Genomic DNA, 17,996 nt, shown 5'->3' with positions numbered 1-17,996 from the left:
TGCCTGTTCAAAGATATAGTTTGTGGTTAGTTAAACTGAACAGTCACATTTTTTGTATAGTGGCTCTTTCAACTGAAACTGTCAGTATCACCTTCGCATTTCTACATCAACATATGCATATGAAATTCTTTGTGATGTTAAACATCATTTTTGCATCTTATATTTGTATTCATATGGAAAGTAAAACTTTGAAGCTACTAAATAACTATGAAACAGGACATATCATACCAAATGACAGGAGTTCATGACAGCTTATTCTGCCTATAAAACACACATGTTTATGATACTGGTAAAAAGCAATGGCTTCCATGCAATCTCTGCATAACATGACCTTCAAGCCCCTTTCATGCTGATTAATATGTGCTGCATTTTATGCACTGCCAGGTGCTCATTTTTAATTAAATAATGTTTGAGATTGCACTAGTGAACTGTGACAGATGCAAATATATTACAACATTTCAGATGAAACTTTATCCAGAATCTCTCACTCATGAGCACCACAATAAAACAGTACCTGATTCATCAGAATCACTTTGATAAGCATTTCCAGAAATAAATGTTGCACTGTGTTAGGTAAAACAGACCAGTGAGTGGCACTGCACTGGGGCGTAGTTCAGAGGCATGCAGTGAGATCGAGCTACTGGGAAAAAATATACAGTATGAATTGCCTGCATAATGACATGCAAATGAGTGTCACTGTGCTAATGACAGCCACTGCATATGCAAATAATGAAATCAAATATGGCAGGAAGATTCAGGAATATAAAAAAATTTGCGAGCCACAGTGATCAGCTTATCTGTACACATTCATTTCTCGATGAACAGGTGTGTCACTGGAAACAAGATGCTGCTTTGGCTAGTCAGCAGAGACCACTTTGGAAGTTAATGTCTGATATTGCATACTGCTGACCTTGTGCCACAGATGAGGCCATTGGCAGCTGACATACCACAGCTCTGGCATAGTCAACCACTACTGTGTGAACAGAGATATATGAGTGCTAAGCTGATGCCCATCTCACATGGGTTTATGGGAGGTTCACAGACATAAAGGTTAGTGTAGCATTAATTACTCTTAATAAAGGGACCTTCTGGTGAACAACTGGGAAAATACTGAAAAATGTTCAGGCCTCAAACTTGCAAATCCTTCACCACTTCCTGGATGTGATGCTGTTGCATGCAGTTCTGACAGACAGCAGGGAAGAAATCACATTATACAGGCATTATGGAACATAGCCCATTTTGCTAAGCTTCTAGGAGCCATTGACTGTACCTACATTGTATTCAGTATATCAGCTGCAAGGCTTCCACTCCATCAACTGCTAAGTGATGAGAAGTGTATAATGTGTCTGGTTGCTGCCCAGACAATTCATATCATTCTTGCATCTGGGAAAAGTATGACTAAAACCAAGGATTCATGCAGAGACTTTCCACAGAGTCATTTAACTAATAGGTGTACACATTATCCTAAAGTCCACAGAGGTAGTGAACCACTTATAATGGTGTTCACTATTGTGATGCAGATGATATCACATATGCCTTGGAGCCATAGCTGATGACCACTGTCCACAGATAATAGTTAGTGGTAGAGTTAATATGTAACACTGAAGGGGTGTAGACAGGAGACATTACTGAACATGTATTTGAAGTGCTGAAGTCTCACCTTCACTATCTGGATACATCTTCTACTGCACTACAGTATGCTGCAGAGATGTGCAGCACATTACCTGTGCTATGTGTCATATTACACAATGCACAGCTAAAAAATAGTTACAGGAAGTAGGGACCAGAACATTAGCTGCCATAGCTGCACCAGCAGCAAAAGAGGAGCCATACAAACAGTTGGAAGAGAATATAGCCACTGAATGCTGCCACGTGAGGCAGAAACCACTGATAAAAAGGTAGAATCTGGGCCATGGCAATGCATACTCAGATCTAAAGCCTACTGTTTGCTGCCAGATAGTTGATCACACCTGAAATTTAACGTCTTTTGTCATGATGTTCAAATTTTGAGAGGAGTAAGAACATGATTGTTGTGTTTTGCTCGCCTCCTCTCACTTCTCTCAGTTTGTGCAACTTTAGAGCTGATATATGCACATGATATACACACATATATATGTATATATACACATACACACACACAGTCATGTAAATTATAATGAATTATTTACTCCCAGAGCACTTAAGCAGATATTTATATAGGAGGGAAGTTGTAGAGTAGCAGATATCATGCCTTCAGGTAATGTTACTGTCCTTCCATTCGGTTGACTGATAGTTATATTTACCATAACTCACTGCAGGTAAGACATAGCACATTGGCTGCATAGGCTAGAATGACCTGTGTCCCTTACTGTGTTATACAGGCTGATGGGTGGATATAATTGCACCATGTTTAGGCCAGATGTACATAGTTTAGGGGACAGCTGCTGGGGACTGAGCAGCTGTCAAACTTTAGGGCCCCGAGTGAGATTCTCTGTGGGGTATAGCTACAGTGCAGCTGGACGAACAGTGGTCATATGAAGTGTCCGGTGTTTACACAAATTGCTGACAGCATGCATTAACTTGGAACAAAAAAAAAACTTACAGTGCATGCTAAAAAACATGGCTACCAGGAAAAAATTAAAATCTTTATTAAATAAATAAATAAATAAGGTTGAGAGTTTTCATCTTCCACACTATTTTATCCAAGACTTTATCAGAACCTAACTAAAATGTGACTCTGTTCTTTATATAATAGTCTATACAGAAAAATTGTGTTGACCTAATCCAACCCAGTAACATTTCAATTTGTCGCCTATGAAAATTAAATATCAATATAAAGTCCTGTACTTAAACCGTATACTAAGTAAAAGCATATATTATTATCAATATGAACTATCCACTTTTCTTCCTTTAAAGAAATAGAACATTTTGAAAAATGTGTATGTATATAATGTATTAGATGAAATTGCTTATTATTTGGATGTAACAGTTTTAAAGATAAAAGTAAGAATAGAGTCTGTTCTAATATTTTTAGAAAAGCCAGCTTTTTGAGTTTATACATTTGCCTTAGAGGTTATTTTAATGGATATATCTTAGCTAGTCAAAGATTTACAGGTTGGCTCTGTCCATTAGAGACACAGGTACTAGACTAGATGTATTTCCGATTTCCCATGCAGTGATCCAGGTTTCTTTTGAATATGGTTAAGGACAAACTCTACTTTATGTGGATGGGAAGCCTGTTCTATAGAAGGGGAATTCTCTGAGACACATACCTGTCGCTCCAGTGTGTCCTATTTATGTCAAGATCAAAGTTTAAATCCCTAAATTGAGTAATTCTGATGCTATTTATTTTGTGGATATGCAAAAGGTCCATCAGAATAGGATCCAAGGATGCTTTGTATGCTAGGCATAGATCATCTCTCAACAGTCTGTAGGAAACAGGGTAGAGAGTTAGGGCATTCAGGCAATCTGCATAGGACATGCTTTTTATGCCCTGTATCCATTTTGTGAGGAATCTTTGTGGACATTAAAGTTGTTGAATGTGCCTGGTCAGATGCATACTGAAGGGGGGACTGCACTAAATGATGGGCCAGATGAGGGCCAAATACAGAGGAACAACAACTTCCTTAGACCTAGATGCCATGCTCTTGCTTAGAAGCTGAGTAACATAGAATGATTTCCTTACTACCTTAGACACGTTGGTTGAAAGCCAGGTTACTATCTACATACATACCCAAATCCCTGACTACTGTTTCTACTCCTAGGGGCATGTTATCAACATCATTAATGCAGATGGTCATGTGTGGGCACATTAGGCTGATGTGTTAAGCAATGTCTCACAGAAATGGCATTTCTCACTACTTTCATAGGTTACCCCCTCTCCAAACTGGTTTCCACATTTAGTCTACCTCCTTGAACAAGTGTCCTGTCAGTCTCCTTAGTGAGGATTATAATGAGCTCCGCAGAGCCTATCAGCTAGTGATGTTTTGGAGTGCATGCCCTGCAGCTGACCTGTCTGTAGCTATGTCTTTGACCCTGTTCTTCTCATGTCGGATCATGTCATCAACCCTGCGACACACAGGCAGCACGGACCAGTCATCTGATCATGCAGCATTTATTTGTTGCACCAGTTCCTGCCACACTTGGTTGCCAAAGGACATGTCTGCTCAATCCTTGTCCAAGGATCTCCTCCCATGACTGCATAATGCCTGCAACAGAACCTCAGTCTCCTGTGGGTTGAGTTCTTACATGTGCTGCCACACTTTTAGCAACATGGTTGCTCTGGTACGCTTGTGGGCATACACAAAGATCATTGTGCAAATACAGCAATATCTAAGTAAGTAAACACATGCTGCCTCACTTTCCCAACTGCTTCTATTGCTATAAATCTCAGCACAGTGCTATAACATTACTGCGCTGTGTAGTAGCTATTGACATGTGATCTGCATAATAATATCCATTGCACCAGTGACAACAGCACTGTGCACACTTAATAAATACAATGCAGGCCCAGTACTGCAAATTTTCCTGCCTGTTACTTGTACCCTTTATGTTTTGGCTCCACAACACATTTTGTCATAAGGTCATTGCTAAGTCAGCATGCAATATGGTCTAGTGTGTGACAAATGTGAGTGGCAGGCATGCACTCTAGAGCTGCCCCTGCAATGTGGTGTGCATTACTAATGTTCTGTCTGCTATCAGTTTCCCAATATGTTGATATACCCAGAAACTCTCTGTCTTGTACAGTCTATAATTCATTGTTGCATGCTCTCGCATAATGGCAACTGTGTTTCTTTTCATTCTACAAAAGGAACTTGTAGTGCAACTATTATGATAATGAGTTATTTTAGTATGATGGACTCTGAATTGCACCAATAATGCAATCTGTTATCAGCCATGCTCTATGGTATGAGGCTAATCCAGCTCATATACAAGCTCTGCAATCATTTAAGGAGCATGTGTATGTATAGCCCAGTTGCACTAATGACTAAAGCCATCATTCCATCCAGATGCTTACAGTGGCTGTACTTGGATTGGTAAGTTAATAGGTTAATAGGTGATTACTTGGCTAATGACACAGGATGCATTTTTAAGTCAAGTCATATTTCCCAATGTAGCCATTAACCAGAAGTGAGGATCGAACCCTGTGTCTTGTATCTGTGAGGTGAATACCTTAACCATTTGCAAACCCCTTGCATGTAGCTCAGGAAAGGTGAGTACATGGGTGAAGCCTGCCCACACAACTGTCACCCTCTCTAGTGTTACTGATTATGTGCACCATGATATCACAGATGGGCATCATGCTGTTGTGTTGCCCATTGATGTATTATGCATGATGTCTGTGACATGTGGCATTACACCTTAGCTATCATCTTCACTCTTGGAGTAGACCTGGTGAGTGGAGATGGCCTCTTCATTTGCTGTTGTTGCTGACTATTACAGACCAGCAGCAGTTTAAAAGAATTTGATTTTTTGTGGTAATTTGACAAATATCTTGTGATTGATGTCTTGATGTTTAGAATCTATGAATGGTATAATGCAGTAAGTCCAGGTAAAATAAATGCTATTTCTGGGTCACCACTGATTTTTGTTTTATTTTTATAAAACCAAGGCAACTTCACTAATTCTTGCAAATATTAACCATAGGATATGTGAGCAGACGCACTTTAAGCAAATCCAAAAACATGCTAAGTGCGGAGAAGCAATACATTCCAGACAGAAGTATTTCCCCTGTTCCGCAACAGAAGGGGATGCAGGAATCCTATACTCATGTCAGCTCATTCCCAAGTGCTATTTGACACAATCTTGGTAATTTCCCAAAGGCTGTCTAGGAAATCAGTGAACTGAATCGCTCTCCTCCCTGCTATGCTGACTCAGAATGGAAGCTTTTATCTTTGGACTGCAGTAAAATTTGTACTGTAGTGGCAATAGGAACCTGTTCAGAGCAGAGTATATGATCCAAGCAGGTGAGCTAGTCAGTAAAGCTCTGCATTACATCCAGTAAAATAGGCTTTTTGTAATTTCTCTCTAGCCAGACATTAATAAAAATGTGCACTGTATAACACAAGCATGTTAATATTGACGCATATTGACACTGGTTAAACAATGCCACCTTTGCAGTTAATAGATTCATAGTTTATGTGTGGAAACATAAGAAAATTTTATAGGGATAATTGGCTAGGCTTAAAGTGGCTCACAAGGGCAGTTAGCTTAGTACTAATCTATGAACCTATGAATCTATGAACCTATTAAGTATTGCACAGTGCAATTTTAAATTTCTGAAAAAAATGAAGTATTAAGATAGACTAGATCTAAACTCTGTAACATGTTTTTGAAGATGGGATGAACTTTTTGAAAAGTACCATGGATCACATACTTGTCTGTTGCAAATATGACAATGCTTCAGGCATTTAGGATGTGCAATTAATTAAAATATTGTGAAGTAGGGATGAAAAAAGGACAGTCCATGTATGTATATGTAGTATAAAAAAATCTTCTCTAATAACAAAAAAAAAAAACACAGAAAAGTGGACTGACACCACGTTTGTATACATAAATTCTGTCACATCATTTGCATCATGGTGTGTCCTCACCAGTGACAACCAGAAGGAGTGTCTTGTCCACAAAGTGCTGTAGTCAACTTCATCTAGACCTTACCTTACCTATCTCTTGTTTTATTTCTTTTACCACTTAGCTCTTTTAATTAATTTTAAAGAGCACTGTTTCTATAATCCACCTACATCCAGAGTGATGTCCATATCTCTCAACCTCACAGAGCAAAAGATCTGGACAAAGCCATAAACAAAAGTGGGACAAAGGCCCAGAAATAGGGGCAATTTTTAAATATTGCTCTTACAATGTTAGAAAGTAGACAGAAAGAAACAGGTTTTGCATTAGCATGAATTTTCTGAAGGATATGAAGTCTGAAAATCAAATGTATGTTGTAATTTTCTAACTTCAGTGTTTAATAATTTGCCACTAATTTACCAGAAAAACCACAGTTTATTTTGAAAAAACGGACTAAAAATACGAGGCAAGAATCTGGACATTCTGCAAAAATCTATACAGTTAAGAGGTGGTGTCACTTTCTCTAACCACAACAGAGACTCATTCTCTTCTATTATTTGAGAGTAGTGGAGAGTTGGAGCTGGCTTAGCAAGCCAACCATCATTTTCTTTTTTCCATTACAGATCCATTATGGACTGCCCACAGACAGCAATTACCCTTGATGCTAAACAGCATGTGTACATAGATGAATATGTTTCTGAGCTGTGCTCTTATGATTGTTAACGTCGCTTAGAATTCCCTATTGTTACTGTAGGGATTTTGTTAGCATTTTAGCCTTCAGATGCTTACATCCCCCCGGGAGGAGAATCAGTATTCAAACATTCATTTTTGTTCCTTTATTTGCCAAGATAATGACACCCAATTGCTTTTTCATTGCCAAGTTACACTAGGGCAAATAGGTACCCTGCATCTGTGTCTGGGGCTGATCAGTGACCGCTACATTAAAAAAAATAATTGCTGTTATTATTATTATTATTATTATTATTATTATTATTATTATTATTATTACTTTAGTACAGCTCACTCAGTATACAGTCTTTTTGTTTTTTTCAGTGAAGACCTGCACCTTGGATAAAATTTGTCAAGACCTGAAATTCTAATGGTATTCATGTTCTTCTGATTCATGTTTTATTTTAAGAGTGCAAATGTTTCAAAAGGAAGTAGTATATTTTTTCATGATCCTTGATTTTTTGCAAAACAAAGCTTATCCCAGAGCTGGGATAAATCAGTATTATTAGTAATGCTGCAAATTATGTTAAGATTCACTGTTATAAGCAGCCAGCAAGTTAACTGGGTATTCAGTAAAATTAGCATTACCTGTAGAAATGAGAAGAATTACAGATATGTTAAGTGGTGTTACAGTTTAGTGTACACAACCTATATGTGCATGGGTGTATGGCTACTCTACATGTAAAAGAAGTATGATTTCTGCCACCCCCTTAGTTCTTCAAGTGAAGAAAAAGAAAAGACTTTAGCATAGAAAACTGATTGGGCAGTGTCACTCTCTACAGCAACTAATCCACAACACCCTCAGAAGAGCCAAAAAAGCACTGCAACACTGCTATACCATTACTAACATCAGAACGGAGAGACTGGCATTAATCCCAGAGACTACCCATTGTCTGAAAAAAAAGAACATAACTGTATCAAGTCAATGGTCTAAAGTGGCTTTCTTACTGGTATTTCAGTACATAGAAAAAAGGTTGTGCCCAGGGCAGTTGTATTTCACTTCAACAGTAATCAGAGAAACAAGCAATCATCACTTTTTCAAAAACTCACCATGGGTTCCAGTGATTAAATGGAAATGAACAAAAACTTGATATTTTTGGAAATGCAGTAAGAACCAAAAAACTTAACTTGCCACTCCAGTGACATAGACGGATAAAGCCCTGACTATGACCCAGGTGACCTAGGTTCACCTTGTGTCTCAGTTGACAGACACTGTGGCAGGGAGGGAGGGATGGGCATGCCTATCCCAGTGAGGATGATGTCAGAGGCATCTCTCTGTAATGCTCCCTGCTGGAGACTGGAGATGTAACTGGAAGGAGGTGTGGTCCAAAGAGAAGGTAGGGTAGACCTGGGAGGGCTGTCTCCAAGCAGGGCAATACACCACAACATCCCCATTGCATAACTACCCCTTGGAGGTTATGTCATCACCACAAGGGAAGGGGAGTTGGTAAGGCATACAAAGTAGCCCCCTGGATGGAAGCAGAGATGTCCAAGCCACTCAAATACCCTTACAATCTATGACCAGCCTCAGCAATACCAAAGCAAGCTGGGGACTGGAGATTAGCTGTTAGACCCAGGATGGACATAGACAAGTTGGACACTGGGCTGGTGAAATGAATTAAGAGGTCTAAAGAAGAGACAGTTATTACAGCTTTGTGGAAAATAGTGAAGGACAGCTTCATTGCTATTCGGCATAGTCAACAAGGAATCACTCAAATATGGCCCCAAAATGCCAAAAGCTCAAAGTTATTTTCCTTTATCACTTTCACAGCAAATGTATTAACAGTCTCATAGGTAAGTAAGACATTCAGAAGCTTCCAAAATTGCCAGCACAAAGCCAACAGGTATGACAACCTTCATGTATCTTTGCTGGATAGCAGCTGCAGTCTTCTAAAGTTGTCTTCTTCGATTTGAAGATGCTGGGAGGGGGGGGTTCCATGTCATTTCTTTGTCCTGAATTAAAGGTACACCATCAAAGCATACTGAGCTCAGGCTCTAAATACAGCTGGCATGATACTAAACTCCATAATCTAAGATTACTGGGGCAAAGGTTAAAGTGGAGATGGCATGATATTAGATGAACATTATTCTATCTGGCTTTGGAAACCAGTAGTCTTTTCTGCCTCACTACTCCTAAGTTTTTGTCTCCAAAAGAATGTGATCTTGCTGACAGCATTTTTCTTTTAATCAGAGTACCTGCAAACTACCACATAGGAGGTAACCCCCTGAAATCTGAAGAAGTAATAAGGGATCTAGGGACCCAAGTAGATAGTCAGCTTTCCTTTGATAACCATATTGCCAAGGTGGTTAGAAAATCCTTCTATGTGACCCATCTGATCACAAAAGGGTTTGCATCAAGATCTAAGGATGTAGTGGTGCCCCACTACTCTTCCCTCATCAGACCCATTATTGAGTACAATGCACCAATTGGAATGTACCTGGCTAGGCATCTCCAGCAGCTGGAGAGACCACAGAGGTACCTCACTAAGAGGATTACTGGCCTCAAACAGTTGCCCTATGCAGCATGATTGAAAAAACTAAGGCTTTTCTCTGTTGCATACCGCCTTCTCAGAGGCGATCTCTGTCTAAAATACAGAGCCATGTCCAACCCAGAACTGTTGAACATGTTCCATCTTAGCAAAACCAAATCTACTTGAGCTACACGCTCTAGGGATATAAACCTCAGCACAACACTGAACAGAATATGCTGGAGGGATAGATTCCCTTCGCAAAGTCTTCCCTTGCTATGAAACAAGGTCCCGATCTACATAAGATAGAGCCCCTCACTATCACTCTTCAAGAGGAACCTTGACATGTGGATGGGTAACAGAAAGTTCACACCAGGGATCATACCAACAGCTCTACTAGATAGGGGCCAAAGGTACTAGCTGCTAGATCAAGGGCCTAGGGAACTAACCAAAGGGGCGGTGAATATCGCACAACATGGCTGGGCTAATGTATGCCTTCGGGCAGATAGCCCAGTACCTACCTATGAACCTATCCAGCCTCCATTAGGTCTAGTGCCTTCCTGATGAACACTTTAAGAAGAGTTTATTATTTTGGTCTTCAGAATGTGCTTGACCACCTATGGATTTGCTCCATGTCTGATCAAGCTTTTATCACCTTTTTAGAATGTCTTGAGCGTGGACCTTTAGCATATTGCCATCTTATCTCTTGAGAGAGGATTCCTTTTGCTCTAACAAAGGAAGCATTGACTTCACTTATCCTCAAGAAGACATGGCTAAATGAAAATCAGATGGATGACCATAGACCTATCTCAAACCTCCCTTTTGTAAATATAGTACTTGTGAAGGTCTTTTATTGAAAGATGGACTCTTTTTTGGATGCTAACAAATGCTGTGATCCATTCTAATACTGACAAAATGCTAGTTAAAGTATTTAGTGATCTTCTAACTGCTAGAGATCATTGTTGCTATTCCATCTTGGTCATCTTATATATTTATATTATTTGAATTTGTTGACTGAAATAGAACAGTGATCTGCCTGAAACATTTTCAATTTCAGTCCAGAGTTGCAAAGATACATTATACAAAGCAAACAAAATGACTGGATATATATGAATAAGACAGCATTACAGAATTTGCCTTGAAGAGGTCCTAAGTCTTCACTACAGTTACTGACAACATATCCAGAGAGATATGAGGAGGGCTCTTAGGAAAATTGAAGTGGAAGAACTGAGGGAAGAAGGAAGTATAAGTGAGTTTTATGTGGTGGATGAGGTTAAAGCCATGAGAGAGCCTATAAGGAAAGGAAGTAATTAATAGTGTGTGTGTGTGTGTGTGTGTGTGTGTGTGTGTGTGTGTGTGTGTGTGTGTGTGTGTGTGTGTGTGTGTGTGTTGGGGGGGGGGGTAGTCATGATATAAGTAGAGTATTTTTTGGTTCCAAAAGCAGTCATTTGGTTTATCAAGGGTGCGACGTCACTCCTATGGGCCAATGATCGAGGAGTCTCAATCCTTATCATGGACATTGGTGAGGCTTGTTCACTTGGAACAAAAATAGATACACACAGTACTTCCACATGCAGCTCTCTGCACCAAGCACACTTTCTCTTAAGAGCACACAGGGAACACACTCCCGACTTGGGGCTTGATTTCCTTCTCTTGCTATCTCTCTCTCCAGGCCCCACACAAGACTCCCCATTGACCACAGCTGTAGAGTTGAGTCCTTAGCCAAGTGTTCCAAGCCTAGTCCTCCACCACCCTCTCTGTGAAACCAGTGCTCTCTATCCCTGCTCCAAGTTGCTGACACACACGCTCTTTGAGATTTGATTTTCACACACACACACACACACACACACACACACACACACACACACACACACACCTGGGGAAGGCTGGCACAGATTTACCTGCTATACTCCCTCTGCCCAGACTATAAGGTAGATACTGCCACCAGAGAACTCCAAAGCTAGCTACTCTAAGGCTCTTACAAGGGTACCCATTTATACTGAGTAAAATTAATACTAATAAAAATACTAGTGTTTGACCAATGCAGCAAGGATTTCAGGAGTAGCCACAGTGTCACCATATAAGTACTCTCAAAGGTTAAAATATTTTCTAAAAGACCAGTCACAATGAAAGGTTTAAATATATTAAATGATAAATAATAAAATAATGTGAAAATACTAAATATCTATTTACAATAAACACCAGAGTTTCATTCACAGGAAATATTAAAAATGACATGGATGGGAAGGTTCACACAGATACAGAAAAAACTGCTTAACTAATCTCACTATATTTTCCTGACTCATATAAAGAATTACTGTTCCCCTAGTTCACTTACTAGCACAAGGCAATATTAAGTGAGTGAGTGGTCTTTCTTTGTCAAGTTTAACAAACAGACTGCCCTGAGACTTCTGTCTCATCTAGTATTAAAACAATATTTCCATCCTGGCTTATAGAATGACATCAAATACATCTGGTCATCTGACTCCTGATTCCCACACTACCCCCTTTACTAGAAACTGAACCAGAATCTAGCACAGATTTGTCATAATACACACACACATAGAGCTTTGCTAAGATGTTTTATAGCACCTGGAGGCTAAAAAACCATTTCAAAAACTTCCACCCTTCCAGGGTACCGATTAGGTCACCCCTAAGGGCAATATAGTAGGATTTCTAGTCATGGTTTTCACATACATTTTGTCTCTGGCTACAATAAGAACTAAGATATGATCTTTATGGTCTAAACCAGGTAACTTAATTTCAGACTATTTTTCAAAGTTAGCTGGACTGAGATTAACCTCTTCTCTTCCAGTATCATCTGTTGCAATATATTCATTTCAACAGTTACAATACAGTTTGACATACAGGTGTATTTCTTTTGTGTCCAGCAGGACCCACTGTTGGTATATTTTTTTAACTCAAGCAACTTTACAAATACATTTTCAACACAAGCACCTGTACAAATCAGAGTGCTACACAAATGACATCTAATTCTTTACAAAATTCCAGCTAGCTATGCTGGCATATGGTACACATCCACTGCCCTACATTTCCTGGCACAGCTGGCAATGCCTCACATCATAACAAAGGGCAAAGCAGTTTGGGGGCTAAGGTAATAACCCTGCAGATATTATTGAAGGTAGTTTGTAGAGGTCTGAAATTCTATTCTGATACAGAAGTTAGGATAGGGAGAGAAGGACCCCTTGACAGCTCTTCCTTTTCAGGAAGGGAAGTGAGATATTTTATTGGACCAGACGAGATGAGTGTTTTCTTTTATCTTAATGTTTTGTATCTGCTTTTGTAGACTGAGATTTGGCTCTAGCCAGACAATGAGGTATTTATAATGCTGGACTCTTTCTATCTACTCCTGACTAGAATAGGTAATAGCCCAGTTTCTGGGTACCTTGGCCAGCCTTTGTTTGGTTCCAAAGAGCATTATTTTTTTCTGTTTGTATTTGGAATTATTCTATGGGTAGTTAGCTGGTGAGATAGGTTTGCAGCTCTCTTTAAATCTGCTTTTTGATCACATGGTGAAAAGGGTTGGATCTGTTTATGACCATATCATCTGCATAATAATAATGGCATACGTGGAAGGTATATGGGAAGCTTATTTATAAATTGTGAGAAGAGAAAAAGTGAGAAAGTTGAATTTTCATTACTCCTATGGGAAGTATTGCAAGGGGTAGTGAAGTGTATGATTTTAAACAGCCTGATCAAAATGAATTATTTAAACCATTTCACTGCTATAGGCTAACTCTGCAGACTATAAAGAGTTTATTATTAGGTAATGGTCTAATGTGTCACTGGATTTCCTTCAAGCTACAAAGAGGGTGAAGGTGTACAGTGCAAATATTATATTTCTGCTAAACCAGAATCCATTTTCTTCTTCTTGATTAGCATGGAAATACAGAGAATGAAACACTAAATGAACTAGTGAAAATTGTAAGGGTTTAGTCGCATCATGATGTAAGAGAGTAGGACACCGCAATTCTCGGAAGAAGTTCAGGCAGCTAACCTAAGTAGCAAATTAACGTTTTTTTTTTTAAACAAAACATGCAGAATTTGAAACTCTACCTAGTAACTGATTATTCCCAATTCTATGAAGTTCTGGTTGCAAAACATTGATAACATCACTTTAAAGGTAAGCAAGAAGGCAGTGCAGTACGCAACAGCTACATATGTGTCAATGGAATAATAATTATTTAGAAAGGTATGAATTTATACCATGCACACACATCCCATTTACATACGTTTCCAACAGTCATTTAAACAAGAAAGATATGTAAGCATTCTGTTTCAGAAGGTATTATGGAATGTATAAATCTTTCAGTTATGAAAACTTGATACATTTCTAAACTCTGTGTATTGTTTAAGGATATTTCAGGAAAGACAACGTGTATCAGAAAAGCTTGCACAGTTAAGTATATATTTTATTCCATTCAGAGATGAATCATGGTGAGAATTTATTGGCATAGTGTTCTCCTCATATTCTTATCCTGAATATAGGTATGCAGACCACAACATGCTTGACTCCTGCATCACTGCCAAAACCCATGAACTAAAGTGGTGGTATGTTGTTATGTCATGGTCAGTTCAAACATGGTGTAACAGCCAATCTACTTAGGGCTGCATTCATAGACTATAGTGTCTTCATGATCAGAAAACATGGCAATCAGATAAAGTCATTTTGCCATACATTTTCATTAACCTATCAAAGCCATACCAAAGACAAATATAGCAGTACTTAGCTACAGGTCTAATGAATTGTAAAAGAAACACATTAAAATGATGCAATCTATACTAACCAAAATGTTAACATGATCATTCACTTTTTGCATATTGTAACATCACCCTAAAGGAAGGGGCAAAGCAAATTACTAAAAATAAGAGCGCATTAGTCTCACCTTTGCACACACTTCATTGTTTTGCTGTTAAAGTAAGTTCCTTGAGGACATGCACAGCCTTCTGCGCAGTCATCACTGCAGACTTCTGGCATGGATATGGACTTACAGCTCTGTTTGCATGTAGATACACAAGTCCAATATGTCATAGTCTCTGGGCAATGAATAGCTACAAACAAAGAAAAGCAATTAATGAGATTAAGACATACATGTTATATCTTCCTAGAGGTTTCTGCATTTGTCTATCACTTATGTTCACTCAGCATTAAAAATTATTTTGACCTACATCAAATGACCACTTTAAACTTCCAGGATCCCCCACTGTTGGTCATTTTAATAATCAGAGATTAATTACTTTGAGGGAATAAATTGCTGATATACTAAAGATCTCTGGGCTCTTAAGTTTCATGGTGGTACTTAAAAGTCTTTCATGTGCGCAGTTTCAAGTAAAGAAACTGAACAGTTTTAGTAAGGCAGCATAAAGACAACTCAAAACAAACAAAAAAAAAATAATTTTACTCTCCCATCTGCCATGTAAACATCTCAGGATATAGTATAGCTATCATCTATTTCAAGCCTTGGATACTTATGGCAGGCCATTCTGCGACAGAAAATGTTCACATTATGTCAGCTATCCCTCTATCCCAATAGTAGTGATCAAAGAAAGCACCTGTTAACAGTATTCAGCTCCACAGTATGCATTCTCAAAAGGAAATGACACTGTGTCCACACAGTCAAGCAAATCTTCAACATGACTTGCCTAACTGATCAAAACAATATAATTTTACACCAGTTTACAACAAAGGGAGAATATGTATAACATGTATAACTCATAATAGATACCCACTGTTCAGGTTCAATAAATCACAGTATTTTCTTATTAACTCTACAAGCTTTCTAATGACAAAGGGTAACCATACAATGACTCAGAGTTCAGTTCGACTCCAAATACTGCATATAACTAAAAATATCATATATTGAAAGAAAAGAAAGAAAAAAACTCATGAAAGAATAAACATGGTGACTGCATCAGGATAATCAGTAACCAATTGAAATGCTGGAACCTGCTAGAGCGAGTCCCGAAATGTGGAGACTAAATGGCCGAAAGAACAGATTTATATATATATATATACATATATATATATATATATATATATATATATATATATATATATATATAGTAAATCAGAGATGCAACTTCTCAGAATATTCCCTTTTCTCTGAGGTGTGGTGATTTCAGAGCTGATATATACATACAATTGGGGGAGGCTTACTCCCTCATAGAGGGGTGTGGGGGGGGGGGCTTTTGGTACTCTGCATTTCAAGTGCCAACACTTCTACAGAGAGCTAAATACAAAGCAACAGTTCTAACCAAAACAAGTGCTTTTTGTAACAGAGTCCTTTGCACTGCCTCATAGGGAAGACAAGTAGCACACACCCCAAAACATATACATGCTCACAGGAGGAGGGAGATCACTCTCCAAAACTGCACACAGCAGTCTCGGGCAATCACTTGTTTCACTCAGCATAACATATCAAGTGATTTCTGATATTTAGCACATCAATAAAACACGGAGTTGGCATGTTGATCATTTGATATGATTGGACTGCTGGGGATATCTCTTTATTTAGAGAAAATGTAGGCAAATAAGGTATCCGTTTATTTAGATAACATTCAGACAAACAACAGGACATAAATAAAATCTTAAAAGGCATCAGTTGCAATGTTAAGTTAGTTCCTGTTGTTTGCGTCTAACAAAAATGGATGAATAAAGAGCCATTAAACAAAAAAAGTTTATATAACTCATTAGCTACAGCTACTTACCACAGTCAGTTATGTTTTGTCTGAAGTCGATAACAATCCCATATTTTGCGCATTGTCTTGCATAGTGAGCCAGAGCTGAACAAAGACATGTCTGTCCACATTTGCAGGCATCAGCTTTACACTGTTCATAATACACAGCAGGACTAACGTACTCATGACAAGGCATAAAGATTCCCTTGTTAATGACACTGCAGACCTCGAAAGCATATGCAGCTGTTTAAAAAAAAAAGCAAAAATGAATAATAAAATGATGTGGCACATGCACAGTCATGGCTGTATCCTTTCACAGACCTCTTTCCATTTTATATTATATGATATAGACTTCTAGAACATATCTATATATTTATATATAATTTTAAATGCATATATTTTTATATATATATATATATATATATATATATATATATATATATATATATATATATGGGTTCACTTCAATTCACTGAACTTTCAATTCACTGACTTTCATTTCACTGACACCATTTCACTAAAATTCATTTCACTGAAACTTCATTTCACTGAAAGTTCATTTCACTGACAACTATTATTACAAAGTAAATGGAATATGCCCCCTTCCCCACTGTAGTGCGACCCTGGAGTTAGAATATATAGTTAGGGGGGTGTGGGGGGCAAAGCCCCCCACATCGGGGGGTGTGGGGGCGCAGCCCCCCACTTCATTTCATATGATATTCTTACATTTTGATATAATATTGCTTAGTAAAAGAAAAGTGCGCCCCCCACACACCCCTAACTATATATTCTAACTCCAGTGTCGCACTACAGTGGGGAAGGGGGAATATTCCATTTTATTGCTAATAATAGTTGTCAGTGAAATGAACTTTCAGTGAAATGAAGTTTCAGTGAAATGAATTTCAGTGAAATGGTGTCAGTGAAATGAAAGTCAATGAATTGAAAGTTCAGTGAATTGAAGTGAACCCATATATATATATATATATATATATATATATATATATATATATATATATATATATATAAATAACGCACACACACACGCATACACACTAATATATATATACATATATATATATATATATATATATATATATATATATATATATATATACAAAATGTCTTTTAGCTTTTCCCGGTTAGGGGTTGCCACAGCAGAACCCCGGTCCGCTAATGATTGCCAGTGGATTTTTACGGTGCCAAGTTGCCAGCCCGATGCCCAACCTTCAAAGACAGCACACCCATTCACACTTGCACCTACCTGCATGTCTTTAAATGTCACTTGACCGTGGGGAGGACATGCAGACTCCACACAGAAGGCGCTCCAGCTGAGAATCAAACGGGAGAACATCTTGCTGTGAGGCAACAACACTTACCGCTGCGCCACCACGGCCTCTTGTGCTTTATTAATAGAATTAATATTCAATAAAAAGCACTTTTTAATAGTTACCATTTTCAGAAAAAGCAAATGAATATAACAGCTCTAAAAAGGAAATTCCCGTTCTTAGCTATCACATTACACCTGTACAAGCACGGTACCTTATGCACTTGTAA

At 38.3% G+C, this 17,996-nt stretch overlaps 1 protein-coding gene across 2 annotated transcripts in view; it reads right to left on the bottom strand.

Annotated features, from left to right (window-relative positions):
• OTOG (otogelin) overlaps positions 1-17,996 on the bottom strand; it is a 2,079,396-nt gene that overhangs the window by 1,411,395 nt on the left and 650,005 nt on the right. For both annotated transcript variants that reach the window (XM_044082876.1, XM_044082877.1), the window contains exons 19-20: positions 16,473-16,685; positions 14,651-14,816 (exon numbers count right to left, since the gene is read on the bottom strand). In XM_044082876.1, coding sequence (XP_043938811.1) covers positions 14,651-14,816; positions 16,473-16,685 — 379 coding nt within the window. The remainder of the gene's footprint in view (positions 1-14,650; positions 14,817-16,472; positions 16,686-17,996) is intronic.

Source organism: Protopterus annectens, chromosome 9.part0 (assembly GCF_019279795.1).
Source record: "Protopterus annectens isolate FY-2018-M chromosome 9.part0, PAN1.0, whole genome shotgun sequence".
Taxonomy (NCBI): domain Eukaryota; kingdom Metazoa; phylum Chordata; order Ceratodontiformes; family Protopteridae; genus Protopterus; species Protopterus annectens.
The sequence above is the reverse complement of the archived record's forward strand: the minus strand, read 5'-3'. Positions and strand labels throughout refer to the sequence as shown.